The 15,530-nt window shown below is 40.1% G+C and overlaps 1 protein-coding gene across 2 annotated transcripts in view; it reads left to right on the forward strand.

The window, feature by feature from the left end:
- The window catches only part of LOC126988052 (uncharacterized protein C10orf82 homolog), a 63,256-nt gene that overhangs the window by 15,907 nt on the left and 31,819 nt on the right, over positions 1-15,530 (forward strand). For both annotated transcript variants that reach the window (XM_050845848.1, XM_050845847.1), the window contains exon 2: positions 8,290-8,360. In XM_050845848.1, coding sequence (XP_050701805.1) covers positions 8,294-8,360 — 67 coding nt within the window. In that variant the 5' untranslated portion in view covers positions 8,290-8,293. The remainder of the gene's footprint in view (positions 1-8,289; positions 8,361-15,530) is intronic.

Genomic DNA, 15,530 nt, shown 5'->3' on the forward strand with positions numbered 1-15,530 from the left:
TAATCGATGCGAGTCCATGAAATACCTATAGTGCCAATTAGCGGATTTCAGGTGTACAGGATCTACCTCAATCTGCCTTATCCTCCTCATTCTTTAGGTTCCTCTTTCTCCCCCCCCCCCCCCCACCCTCCTCTTCCTCTTGTTTCTTCCTTCTACTTCTTTTTTCGGTGTTGATATGCTTACAATTGTTCTCCTCCTCCTCCTCCTCCTCCTCCTCCTCCTCCTCCTCCTCCTCCTCCTCCTCCTCCGTTTCCTTTTATTCGTTATTTGTTCTCCTTTTTGCTTCTTAATCACCGGCTAGTTATGCTTCCCTCCTTTTTTGTACACTTTCTTCTTCTTCTTCTTCTTCTCCTTCTTTTTCGACTTCTCTTCCTCCTCCTCCTCCTCCTTACCATTATCATCATTATAATTCTTCGTTGCTATTTTTTCCTCCCCTCCTTCTACACTTCTTTTTTTTATTTCTTCTTCTACTTCCACGTCTTCTTCTTTTTCTTCTTCTTCTTCTTCTTCTTCTTTAATATCTTCTTCATTACCTTAAACATCTTCCTCCTAATCCTCTTCCTCTTAATCCTCCTCCTCCTCCTCCTTCTCCTTGTTCGTCCTTTCTATAAATAAGTCGCCCAGACCCTCGCCTCACACAGGCTCTCCTGCATTTAATTGGCCCATGGAGGTGTAATTAAGAAGCCCAGGTGATACTGATTATAGAAGGGTGTGTGAGCCTGCATGCGTGTGTGCGTGAGGGGTGAGGGTACGTGCGTGTGGGATGTGGAGTGTGTGTGTGTGTGTGTGTGTGTGTGTGTGTGTGTGTGTGTGTGTGTGTGTGTGTGTGTGTGTGTGTGTGTGTGTGTAAGTAAGTAAGTAATGTTTATTGCCATAATATACACACATTGATATATACATATAAATATAATTATAATTCTGGCAACGAATCTAGCCTGTCAAGCCGAAGCTTCCCGACAGACTGTATATTTATTTCATTGCACTATTAATATTTTTCTAAAGGTTGCAGATAGCTCCCAACCATAAAGCTAAATACAAATATACAATAAATAACAACATTAACTATAATACCAGATGAAGTTATAATAGTTATATCTAAAATGTTAACTACAATAACAACTACAACAGCATCAACAATAATAATAATAATAATAATAATAATAATAATAATAATAATAATAATAATAATAATAATAATAATAACAATAATAAAAATAATATGGACAATAGTACTATGCAATTCACTGATTAGATTTAATAATGTAAATTTGTGTTCATGTTTCAGGAATAAATTATAATTTTAACCGTGATTGTTTTGGATTGCAAATAAGTGTGTTTTTACTGACTTTTTAAATAGAGAGAAATTATTACTATTAAGGAGATTTTTTATTTCTACTGGCAAAGAATTCCAAACTTGAGGTCCTGAGCATAAAATACTATTTCTGAAAAGAACTGTCCTGAACTGTGGAGAGATAAGGTTTATATTGTTCCTGCGCGTATTATGCAATGTATTAATAACTTGAAAAGGATGAGTTCCATGCATCAGTGCGAGGTTTTTATAAATAAATAATAGTAGAAAATAACAATGAATGTTTTTAAAATTAAGAAATCTATGTGTGGAAAATACGTTATGTGTGGAATCAAACTTGTTCATATAAAACATACACCTAAATATCTTATTTTGAGAAACCTGAAGATTTTTAAGAAAGGAAGGCCACGTACACGCCCACACAGATACACAATAAATGAGATGCGGGTAACAAAGTGTATAATAAATACTGATAAGTGCTTCTTGTGTAAGGCTATTTCTTATTCGATACAGTATGCCACATATCCTAGATAGTTTATTTGCAACAGAATTAATTTGGTATTTCCAATTGATATTTTGATCTATGAAAACGCCCAAAAACTTAGTATAAGAAACTCGTTCAAGTACTTTTCCTTCAAGTGTTATAGGTGGCATGTTAGTAGTGACTGATCGGTTTTGAAAGATAATGTATTTTGTGTGTGTGTGTGTGTGTGTGTGTGTGTGTGTGTGTGTGTGTTTTAATTTTTTGGTTTTATTCCTCACAGCTAACTAAGAAGAAAAAGAAGAAGTACAATATGTGAGAAAGATTAAAAGCTGAAGTAGAGCAACAAAGTAGAAATTAAGAAAACTAAAATTATAAAAGAGACAATGAAAATTAGAATATAAAAGATAATGGAAAAGAAGAAGAGGAAGAGCAGGAAACACACACACACAAAAAAAACAGTATCAAAATATCCACACACACACACACACACACACACACACACACACACACACACACACACACACACACACACACAACTCGCTCAACGCTTCCCAAAAATAAGCGCATCGGAACTCGAAAAAAAAAAAACATTAAGCCCCTCAGAAAGCCCAGCAAAGTACCCCCTGCGAAAAAACAAATAAATAGAAAACGAGGCTTACCACCACACCGCCCTTTCCTGCTTCGTGCCCCAAAAAATATATAACAAAGTTTCTCAAATTCCTTCCTGTGATATATTTTACCTTGCGCAATATACATAGTTTATTTTTCCTTACTGTAAAAGAGAGGTAGAACAGAACAGGACCTCAGCATTTTTTTTTTTTTTTTTTACATCAAAGGATGAGACTCAAGGGCAACAAAAAGAGTACAAAAAAAGCCCGCCACTCGCCGCTCCCACTAAAGTAAAAAGTAAAGAGCAGCCAAAAAAGAGGTCAATTCCGGGTGGCTGTCCAGAAGGGCTGTGTGAGTGGAGCCCCCCACACGTGAGATGCATACTCCATATACGAGGGCGGACAAGGCCCCTGTATATGGGAAGCATCTGTGCGGGGATGAAGAACTGGCGGAGACGGTACAGAACACCCAACCTCGAGGAAGCTGAGATGTGAAGTTTCCAGTTGAGATTCTGAGTTAAGGATAGACCGAGGATATTTAGTGTTGAAGAAGGTGACAGCTGGGTGTTGTCGAAGAATAGGGGATAGGTGTTTGGAAGATTGTGTCGAGTTGATAGGTGGAGAAACTGGGCTTTTGAGGCACTGAAGGACACAAGGTTCCTTGTACCCCAATCGGAAATTATAGCAATGTCTGAGGTTAAGCGGTCTGCAGTCTCCAGTCTGTTGAGAGGGTCTTCTGTTGAAAGAAGTTGAATAATGCAGAATGAAGTCATCAGCGCATGAGTGGATAGGACAGTTTGTTATGGAAAGAAGATCATTGATATATAACGGGAAGAGAGTGGGTGATAGGACAGAGCCCTGTGGAACACCACTGTTAATAGGCTTAGGGGAAGAACAGTGACCGTCTACCACAGCAGAGATAAAACGGCCGGAAAGAAAACTGATGATAAAGAACAGAGAGAGGGATAGAATCCGAAAGAGGGCAGTTTAGAAAGAAAAGACTTTTGCCCGACTCTATCGAAAGCTTTCGATATGTCTAGCGCATTTGAGAAAGTTTCACCGAAACAGCTAAGAGAAGATGACCGAGAGTCAGTTAAGAGAGCAAGAAGATGGCCATTAGAACGCCCCCTGCGGAACACATACAGGCGATCAGATAGAAGGGAAGGAATGGAAAATACAAAAGAGAAAACGCGTGACAAGATGCTTATACTAGGAAAAAAGAGAACGCGTGTGAGTGAAGAGTTGGGGATAGACAGACAGAGAAAAAAACAGGGAAAGTAGAGCAACACTAGAGAAAAACGAGAGTGTGTGTAAGAGAAAGACAGATAGAGACAGAGAGAGCGACAGAACAGATAAATAGGGTGATAAATAAGGTCTCCAACGTCCAAACCTAATTAATCTCAATCAAACGAAGGAAAATACGGTGAAAGGAACTCCACCACAGCGCCAATCATACGCAATTCAAGGGGGAACTATGCGCCTTAAGACCCACTGACCCTCCGGCGTGACCTTCCTCCCTGTGTGGCCGAGAGAGTACGGATAATAATAGGAAAGAAGGGGAGGCGAGAGTAAGATTGGATCTGGAACTAGAGGAAAGAAAGAAACTGGAGGAGCGAGAGTACGGAAGAAGGAAGGAGAAGGAGTAAGAGGAGGAGAAGTACAAGAAGGAAGTAGAAGAAGGGAAAGAAAGAGTAAGACTATATGTGGCAGTACGGAAGAAGAGAAAAATAAGGAGAGAGAGAGAGAAGAGAAGGAGGAAGAGGACAGGAAGAAAGTGGTAGAAGAAGAGAGCAAAGTAAGACTGGCCCTTGGAAACAGAAGCGAGAGTACGGAAGAGTTCAAGAAAAGAGAAGAAGAAGGGAGGGACACTAAAGGACGGGATCAAGAATTAGAGAGAAGCAAAGAAGGTGAAGATAATGAAGACGAAGAACCAGAAAAAAACGAGAAAAAGAAGACAAATAGAAGCAGAAGAAAACATGGTAAAAAAAAAAATGCCAGAAGGAGAAGGAAAAGGAAACAAATACGAAAGATGAGAAACGATCACCTCTCTCTCTCTCTCTCTCTCTCTCTCTCTCTCTCTCTCTCTCTCTCTCTCTCTCTCTCTCTCTCTCTCTCTCTCTCTCTCTCTCTCTCTCTCTCTCTCTCCTCCTACTCTTCCTTCTTTTTGACTGAACAAGAATAACGAAGGGACAAAAACAACACTACGCACGGAACAACACACAAGAAGAAGTAGAAGAAGCAGAAAAAGAAGAACAAGAAGAACGAGAGTAATAACAGGAGCAAAAACAAAGAAAAACAAGGGAACAAACAGGAACAACAATAACTAAAATAAAAAGACCAATAAGAATAAGAAGAAGATTGAGATCACGAAAAAGAAGAAGCCAAGAAGCGTAGTATGAGAGTGAGAGTGAGAGGGCGAGGCGAGTCACCTTATACTTTTACTCCTTTACCTGCCTGCTAGTGTTTACCTGGGGCGGGGAGGATGAGCTATTTATAGGCAGGGAAATGTGCGTCTTGGCCCGAGGGTTGCATGCAGGACTTGTCTTAGCGAGCTCTCGAGGCACGGGGGGAACAAGCGGCGAGTGAGAGGGACCAGCGCTTCAGAAGGAATGATTGGGGTTGTTGAGATCACGTTTAGTTTATTAGAGACTTGAAGAAACACTGAAAGAGGAGGAGGAGGAGGAAGGGGAAGAGAAAGAGGAAGAGGAGGAAGAGATGGAATGCAGGAAGGAACACTATGACAAAAAGCATGAAGAGGGAGAATGAAGAAAAGTAAGGAAATGAGGAGGAGGAAAGGGAATGCACGAGGAAACACTGCATGGCAAAAAGGAGTTAGAGAAAGCGAAATATGGAGTTATAAATGGATGCAGGAAGAGAAAGAAAAGAAGGAAGATTAAGAGTTTACTTATATTGTAGGCAAGAAACACTGGAGGAGGAGGAAGAGAAGGAGCAGGAAAAGGATAAGGAACATGAAAAAGAACATTATACGATAAAAAGGAAGAAGAGAAACAGGAAACGAGAGTCAAGAGTGGACGCTGAAGGAGAAGAAGGAACAGGAAGAGGAGGAAGAGGAGGTGGAGGGTTAAGAGAAGGAAGAGGAAAAAGACGAGGAAACAAAAAAAAAAAAAAAAAAAAGAAGAAACGTAGAAAACGCACACACTGGAGGGGAATAATTAACACAGTAGGAGGAAGACAAGAAAGAAGAAAGAGGTTGAGGTGGAAAACAAAGATAACAAACGAATAAACGTGTTTGCAAGAGAAGAAAATTGAAAGATAGAAGAGTAGGAGGAGGAGGAGGAGGACGATAAACAGAATAAAAGCGATATGTGGATCCCTGCTGGGTTCTAAGCTACGGAAGGGCAGCATATATTAAAGTCTGCTTACATTATATAGAGTAAAGAACAAGATAGGGATATAATTATATGTTTCTAAACCCCCCCCCTCCACACACACACACAAACACACACACCTCCACCACCACACACACACACACACACACACACACACACACACACAGTAGCAGTGCACGCCTCAAGCAAGAACTTCCCTCCTAACTTTTGCCACACCCGCCGTAAAACAAGACACACAGAGCCTGACTTTTTCCTCCTCGCGTTCCTGCAGAGAAATTAAAAAGAAAGGGAACGCAGCGAGCTACCAACCTCCCTACCGAGAACCAATGCAGGGGAGCTGAAGTAAAAGAAAGAAAAGATTGGTAGAGAAAACTGAAGCGAAATAAAATAATAGAGTACAAGAAAAGAGCTTAATTTTGTGTTTTGTTTACTGAGGCTTTCTTTTTTTCTTTCTTTTAAAAGATGACGTAATGTGGAGTTCTGTACGTGTGTGTATTTTTTTGTTTTTGTTTTTTTGTTTTGGGTGAAGTGATGATGTAAGGAATGAGTTTTTGGTTGTTAAGGAAAAATGAATATATAATGTAGTTCCGGGTTTCGATAGTGTTGTTGTTGGTGGTGGTGGTGATGATGATGGTGATGAGGATTGTGAGGTTGTTCATGTCGTGTGTTGTTCTCAATTTCTCCTTTTCCTGTACGCTTCCCTCACCTCTTTATTCCTTCTTGGTCTTTTCTGCTATTAATTCTATGGTCACTATTATGTCCCTCTAACACAGCCTCAACCTTTTCCTGAACGTCCTAAACTTCTTAATCTGAACACGAACTCTCACACCATCATCCACTTCCTTATTGTTGTTATTCTAATGTTGTTACTTCTATCATATCTATTACTTCCCTCTAACACAACCACAACCTTTCCCTAAACATCCTCAACTTCTTAATCTGAACACGAGCTCTCACACAACCATCCTCTCCCTTACTGTTGTTATTCTAATGCTGTTATTTCTATTATATCTATTACTTCCCTCTAACACAACCTCAACCTTTTCCTAAACATCCCCAACTTCTTAATCTGTACACGAACTCTCACACAACCATCCTCTCCCTTACTGTTGTTATTCTATTGTTGTTATTTCTATTATATCTATTACGTCCCTCTAACACAACCACAACCTTTTCCTAAACATCCCCAACTTCTTAATCTGTACACGAACTCTCACACAACCATCCTCTCCCTTACTGTTGTTATTCTATTGCTGTTACTTCTATTATATCTATTACGTCCCTCTAACACAACCTCAACCTTTTCCTAAACATCCTCAACTTCTTAATCTGAACACGAACTCTCACACAACCATCCTCTCCCTTACTGTTGTTATTCTATTGCTGTTATTTCTATTATATCTATTACTTCCCTCTAACACAACCTCAACCTTTTCCTAAACTTCCTCAACTTCTTAATCTGAACACGAACTCTCACACAACCATCCTCTCCCTTACTGTTGTTATTCTATTGCTGTTATTTCTATTATATCTATTACTTCCCTCTGACACAACCTCAACCTTTCCCTAAACATCCTCCATTCGTTTTACCTCATCTCGAACTCTTACACTTTCTTCCTCTTCCCTATTGCTGCTATTGTTTGCGTTTCCATCATTACTCCCCCACAACCTGTCCTGCACAAATCTCACGCCTCCTACACCCTCACCCACGCCCAAGCCTTCCCCCATCAATCCATCCCTCACCCTCATGACAGGAAGAATTATACAGAATGTTAATATTTTTCCATTATTTCGTCTCGTTAACATTCTCATAACATTTTCAGACCGTTCTGCCCTCACACTAATCCCCTTGCCTTATCTACCATGCGGTTTGATTTATCCCCATCCATCCCTTACTCTCATGACAGGAAGTATCGATGACATTGCTACTTTTTTTCTAGTGTCACGTCCATTTTAAACTCTCGTAACATTTTCCTGGAAGCCCTACACTCTCCTTAATCTGCTTGCCATGCGCTCTGATTTTTCTCCATCCATCCCTTGCTTTCATGACAGGAAGTATCGTTAACATTACTACTTTTTTCTCTATTTTTACGTCCATTTTAAACTCTCGTTACATTTTCCTGGTCGCCCTCCACTCTCCCTAATCTGCTTGCCATGCGCTCTGATTTTTCTCCATCCATCCCTTGCTCTCACGACAGGAAGTATAGCTAATGTGATTATTTTTTCCCTTATTACGTCGATTTCAAAGTCTCGTAATATTTTCCTGGCCGTCCTACCAATACCCTAGTCTGCTTACCTTACCTCCCATGCGATCTGATCTTTCTCTGTCCATTCCTTGCTCTCACTTCAGGTTGTATAGCTCACGTGACTAATTCTTCCATTCTTACGTCTCTTTCACACATAACCTTACATTACCTGACCGCTCTCTCCCACTAACCCTCTTTCTCACCTCTATCTCCCACGTCTCGAGCTTCCCCTGTCCATCCCTTGCTCTCATGATAGGAGGATATATACTTGTTACTATTTTTTCCTCTGCAGGAGCATGGGGGAGCTGACACAGACTCGATCTCCACTGTTCTCCAATAGAGCGTTCATCGTTGGCTACTCAGGTAAGGAGCTTTATTTTCTTTAAGGTATGTGTGAAGGAGTGAGTGTGAAGGGGGGTGGAGGGGAGTAAGAAAAGGATGGTTTGCTTGAGGATAAATGTGAGGAGGGAAAAGGAGAATAAGAAAAGGATGCAGTAGGCTTATATGGGGGGGAGGTAAGGGAAAATGTGGAAGAGGGGAATAAGAAATGGATGTCTGTTTATGGAGGGGGAAGGAGGGGAAGACGAAGAAAAAAATATTTGTATTTAGGAAAGAAGAAAGAATGGATAAGTGTATGGGGGGAGGGGTGGTATCATTAACCTAAGTATCCAAATAAATAGATAAATATATGAGGGGAGAAAAACGAAATAAAGAAAAACATGAAGTAATACGCGATGGACGTTATTGGGGTGGATATTATGTCTTTGCTAGAGTTTGTGTTTGTGTATGTGTGTGTGTGTGTGTGTGTGTGTGTGTGTGTGTGTGTGTGTGTGTGTGTGTGTGTGTGTGTGTGTGTGTGTGTGTGTGTGTGTGTGTGTGTGTGTGCAGATCATTAACTTCACACGTATCTCCCCTTTCTTCATTACCTCCATACCACCCTATCCTAGTTTATTTCTTTGTGCTATTCCTCGTCCACACCAACCAACCCTCTCTCTTTATTAACAGCGAGGAGGGTGTTCATCTATATGTTTGATCTCCGTCTTGTTTTCCTATATTTATTAGTCATTCACTCTTTTCTTAGTTTTCTTTTACACCTTTTTTGTTGCCTTGAGCTGATTCCTTAACTATAAAAAAAAATACGTGTCCAGGCAATCACACAGTCTCTCTTTTATTGGCTGCGAGAATAGCGTGCGTTGTGAATTGATTGGGTAAACATTGCTCTGGTCTCCCTTTGTTTAGCGTGATTCTTCCTCCTCTATTTCCTCCTTGTTATTGATTTCAGTCCGTCATGTTGTTGTTTTCCATCTCTTGACACACTTATTCACACAAAAAGCAAATGAAGAATATGTACCGTTACTATTATTTATATTATCACGTCTCTCTGTTAGTATATTTCATCTTCCTTTCTTTCCTTATTTTTTTTTTTACAAAGGAGACAGCTCAAGGGCACAAAAAAAGAAAACAATAATAAAAAAAAAGCCCGCTACTCGCTGCTCCCAAAAAAGAATCCTCCTTCTTTATTTCCTCCTTGTTATTGATTTCAGTCCGTCATGTTGTTCTTTTCCATCTCTTGACACACTTATTAACACAAAACCAAAGAATAAGTATCGTTACTATTATTTATATTATCACGTCGCTCTCTTTGTTAGTATATTTCTTCTTTCTTTCTTTCCTTATTACTCTCAGTCCTCCTCTATTTCCTCCTTGTTATTGATTTCGTCCGTCATGTTGTTCTTTTCCATCTCTTGACACACTTATTAACACAAAACCAAAGAATATGTATCGTTATTATTATTTATATTATCACGTCTCTCTCTTTGTTAGTATATTTCTTCTTCCTTTCTTTCCTTATTACTCTCAGTCCTGTTATATTATTTTCCATTCCTCGATACACGTTAACACGAAACCCTTTTTTTTAAGAACGATGAGGCACGAAGTTTTGGATTTCTAGATAAAGCTTTGTCTTAGTCTCCTTTCTTTGTTTACTACGTTTCTTCTTCTCATATTCTCCTGTTACTCTCAATTAATGTTATGTTGTTTTCTTTCCTCGACATACGCATCAACACGAAACTCATTTTGATGTACGAGAGGACAGGAGCAAGTCGTGAGTTTCTTGACTAAGCCCTGCTCTAGTTTCCATTATTTATTTATTTTATTTTCATCTTTTTCATTATTTACTGATTTTATTTTCATCTTTGTTTATCTCCTACTTTTCATACGCAGTTAGTCACACTCAACCCACTCACTTTTGGCTATTCAAGTTTTCATTTTTTTGTATTTCTTTATTATTTTCTCCTTTATTTCTAGTGTTTCCATTACGGTGAAAGAAAATATATTGCTCGTCTTCCTTCCTCCTTCCAGTCCTTACTAACTTCACTTTCTCTCCTTGACCCCGACTCCTTTAATCTACTCTCCTTTGTCAACTTTCCTCCTCGTCCCTTCTCTTACCTTCATCCTCGAGTGTGCTAAGGACGCTTGAAGGCCCTCGAGGGGTGGTGAGTGTGCTCCAGAGGCCACTTTTTAACTGTTCCAAGGAGTTTTATCGACAGACATTATTTGTGTTTTTCGTATCTGAAGGGGCAGGGATTCTAACCTTAAACACACACACACACACACACACACACACACACACACACACACACGCCATTAAGTCTACGCATATCACACAACGCATTTCAATATCCCCCCTCCCCCCACTCACCATCACACACACACACACACACACACACACACACACACACACACAAACACACAACCCATAATTCAACAATACAAGAACATCGAACCATTACATATATACAAGTGGAGGAATCAAAGAACATGCAACCTTGGAGGGGAAACTACAACTAAACTAAACTTAACCGAGGGAAACTAGGATGGCGACGCAGAGACCGATACGAGGCTTTATAGGCCCTCGTAAAACTGTCATTAAAGCTTAATTTGGGGACTCTATCACGGAGGAGGGACGCTAAGAGGGGCAGGGAAGGAGCTGGAGGGAAGGGGAAAGGGGGAGAGTTTGCGACGAGGGGTTTGAGTGTGTGTGTGTGTGTGTGTGTGTGAAGGTGTATGTCAAGAAGTGTGTCAGTGGGTCAGTTGAGTGAATAAGTGAATAAATAGGTTGGTGAGTCAGTGAACAACGACCGGTGAATCACAATAACAGCACCAACATAAATTAAGTAGGCCATTAAGTAGGCCCACAAGTCATTAAGGTCCAAAATACGTGATGATATAATTCTCCACGGCCTATAATGACCCTTCCCTACGGCAGCGACCTAGTTACTACACCCCTTCATCCCCTATTCACCCTCTCATCCTCCTTGCGCCGCTACCCTCACCCCGTCCCTATAGATACGCGCCTCAGTGTGTATTATTCAACACACACGGAGGCCTCTCTGTCCCTCGTCCCTCAAGACTCATTGATTCACGGATAAGGACGATGAATGGTTTGTTGGTGTGTTGGGAAAAGCCTTCTTCGGTATTTTTTCTCCCATTAATACAAAAGGCAATAATATTCAACGCACACGGAACCCTCGTTATGCATCGTCCCTCAAGACTCATTGATTCACGGATAAGGACGATGAATGGTTTGTTGGTGTGTTGGGAAAAGCCTTCTTCGGTATTCTTTCTTGCATTAAAACAAACGGCAATAATATTCAGCGCACACGGAACCCTCGTTATGCATCGTCCCTCAGGAGTCACTGATTCACGGATAAAGATGATGGGTGGCTTATTGGTGTGTTGGGAAAGGACCACTTCGATGTTCTGGTGGTAATAGGAAAACGCAATAATATTCTGCTCTATCATAAGGATCAGACTAAAGACTATGGTTGGTTTTGTTAGAGACTTCCAACTCTCACATCAACTTTAGCAAATGGCCTAAAAGGTGATCATTCGGGTTCTATTGAGTGTTTCTTTAGGCTCGTGGCACAGAAGAAGGGTCACACTACCACCAGAGCCATAAAACTACTCTTGGAAATGCCGAAAACTCCTACGAAAGCCTTGTCAAATATATGTGCTTGGGCGCCGAAATGTTTAAGAATATGGCTAATGAGTGTTTCTTTAGGCTCGTGGCACAGAAGGGTCACACTACCACCAGAGCCATAACACAACTCCTGGAAATGCCGAGAACTCCTACGAAAGCCTTGTCAAATATATGTGCTTGGGCGCCGAAATGTTTAAGAATATGGCTAATGAGTGTTTCTTTAGGCTCGTGGCACAGAAGAAGGGTCACACTACCACCAGAGCCATAAAACAACTCCTGGAAATGCCGAAAACTCCTACGAAAGCCTTGTCAAATATATGTGCTTGGGCGCCGAAATGTTTAAGAATATGGCTAATGAGTGTTTCTTTAGGCTCGTGGCACAGAAGGGTCACACTACCACCAGAGCCATAACACAACTCCTGGAAATGCCGAAAACTCTTACGAAAGCCTTGTCAAATATGTGTGCTTGGGCGCCAAAATGTTTAAAAATATGGCCCATTACATGTAACGTGGCTCTTCGTGTCTTACCCTGAAACCTGACCTCTTTACCGTATATAATATTAACACACTCGGTAAGACGGAGAGAAGGAGGGAAGGGCAGAAAATTGAAATACTTCTAAAACAGCAAGTAAGCAAGTGTCGATTTCCATTAATTCAAACGTGTCGTATTTACATAGTAGAAAGTTGTCGTTTCTTAGTTTTCGCCAGTATATAGTTTGTACCTTCACCCGTTTTCAAAATTTTCATAACTCTTTAGGTCTAGTTATTCAGGCATTTCTAAAAACACCAACAGAAGAGTGAGAAAGTTCATCCCACGCGCCGTTCTCACACCTAACTACGCGACTCTCTACGTGTTGGTAATTGAGGAACTTCTAAAAACAACAAAGGAATGAGAAACTCAATACCACGCGGCGTTCTCGCACTTGAGGTAACTTTTCACGGCTAGTAATTAAGGTACTTTTAAAAACAACAACAGAAAAGCTGGAAACTCCATCCCACGCGCCGTTCTCCCACTTTACGCAGCGCTCCAGGGCTCGTAATGAAGCACACGCAGTCCCTTGAGCTGACGACAAACTTTCCGCGTCCCAACAACAAAGACGAGATGCTTCAAGAGTTTCCCAATAAAGGTACATTACCAGGAGGGTCAGGGGCGACACACGACTCTCGCTCTTGAGGTGTTTTCAGGGGTTTGCAGCGAAGAATGTTCCGTGGAAGTAAATTTTGCTCTTAATAATAATGAATACATATATGGAGAATTATAGTTTAACCAAGGCCATTTATTTGCAAGTCTTGCTGATCCATTTTTTCATTAATGCTCCTTTTTAAAGCTGGAGTAATACATGGGCTTAGTTCTTGCTTAATACTTCCGTATATTTTCCTTACAGGGAAGTGTTTCTGGAATAATGTATTGAATTCATGGAAAAATAAATCCAAGGATTCGTTTGGACAAGTACACTGTAATACTCTGTTCCAGTTCACGTTTTCTAGATCATGTCTGAAATCGTTTAGAGCAAAGTCAGTTATTATTCTCTTATTGACGTTTACTGGTGAATGATTTACTACTTCTTGCTTGAAACGAAATATAATTGAAAAATGATCTGAGAGATCCGTGATAATGATATAGTTCCCGACATTTGCCTCTGGTTGTGTTGTCCATATATGGTGAATAAGTGTCGCAGTTGTGTCTGTGACTCTAGTAGGCTTTGTGGTTAATGGTAACAATGAAAAAGAGTACATTAAATTACAAAAATCCTGGGCATTACTGTCACTGCATTTTAACAAATCTATATTAACCCGGTAGCAGCGACGGGCCAACTTTGTGGCTTTACCGTGTACCAACGACGGGCCACATTTTTGTTATGATATAAACCACCCAAAATAGATGATGCATAAACTGATCACAAATGCGTGGATATATATTATGAAATGGTTTGCGTGAGTGATGATGTTTTCTCATTTTTCTCGCTTAGAGGGGTCTTTAAGAAACATGATCCCTGCAGCTTCCTGGTTAAAGTCAGTGAGAGAGATCGTGCACGCCGAATAGCAGACCAGAGACTTTATGCACGAAGAAAATACCGGATTCATGCTTCCACTGAATATATATGAAAAGTCTGCAATGTAGTGAGCTTTCTTGTCTTTCTTTTTATCTTCTTATTTCTTTTATCACCCTCAAGCTGCCTCCATTACTGTAAAAAAATTAAGTCATACATTTAGATTCCTTACTGTCTCTTCTTGTGGGAGTCTATAATGTATCTAATTTAATATAGTGAAAGAAAGGCTGACCAAGTTAAGTAATGACAGATGAAAGCGTGAAGGTACATACTACATACTGGTGAAAGCTAAGAAGGGAGTTTATAATGTATCTAATTTAATATAGTGAAAGAAAGGCTGACCTAGTTAAGCAATGACAGAGATGAAAGCGTGAAGGTACAAACTATATACTGGTGAAAGCGACAACTTTTCTTTCTACTATGTAAATATACGTTTGAATTAATGGAAATCGACGTCAAGACCCAAGAACCAAGTAAATCGCAGTCAACACTTTTCTATTATCAGCGTGTAAGAACAAGACACGTGTTTCACCCAATCAAGAAAGGCTGCCTGCAAAAACACGAGCCAGGGCAAACAAACCTCGGCGCGGCGCAAGCATAATGAAGAGCGATCACGTGAGGCGCGCGTTTCATTAAAGTTCCGAAGCACGCGAAGGCAATGAGCGCCGCATAAAAACATAAACACTATAGACGACGGGATGAAACAGGACAGTAAAAGAAGCTGAAAGGATCTAAAAATGGAGGAAAATGAACAGCGATAAAGGATGACCAGACAGACGATGATGAAAGGAGAAAAAAACATTAAACTAAGTAAACAAATATTCACTAGAGACCCCGGGATGAACAGGACAGTAAAAGAAGCTGAATCTAAAATTGGAGGAAAATGGACAATGATAAAAGACGGCCAGACAGACAATGATGAGGGAGATAAAAATATAAAACTAAGTAAACTAGAGACCCCGTGATGAAACAGGACAGTAGAAGAAGCTGAAAGGATCTAAAATTGAAGGAAAATAGACAGAGGACAGACAGACAGACAATGATAAAGGGAGAAAAAAAACATTAAACTAAGTAAATGGACAGAAACGGACAGTAAAAAAGAAAGAGAAAAAGAACTGAGAAACCGCCAGTATTAATGAAAACGGACGTTGATAGTAATGGACAGGCAACACCATGGGAAAAGCCGTGATAAGTTAAATAAATGGACAAAAAAATACAGTAAAAGAAGTAAAGACTGAGAAAAAGAGGAAAATGGGCAGTGATTAAAAAAGGAGAAAATTATAGGAGTAAAAACTGATACAAACTGAATAAAAAAAGGAAGAGTAAAAAAAAAATCATTAAAGAAACTGAAAAAAAATATAAAAGACAGTGATGAGAAAGGACAAAACAGAAAGAGGAAAAAAATGACCAGCAAATTATAGTGAAAGAGAAATGGGAGAGCGAGGACAAAACAAATAGACACGGAAGAAACAAATAAAAAAAAACTCCCCCCCAAAAAAG

This window comes from Eriocheir sinensis, chromosome 67 (genome assembly GCF_024679095.1).
Source record: "Eriocheir sinensis breed Jianghai 21 chromosome 67, ASM2467909v1, whole genome shotgun sequence".
NCBI classification, from domain to species: Eukaryota; Metazoa; Arthropoda; class Malacostraca; order Decapoda; family Varunidae; genus Eriocheir; species Eriocheir sinensis.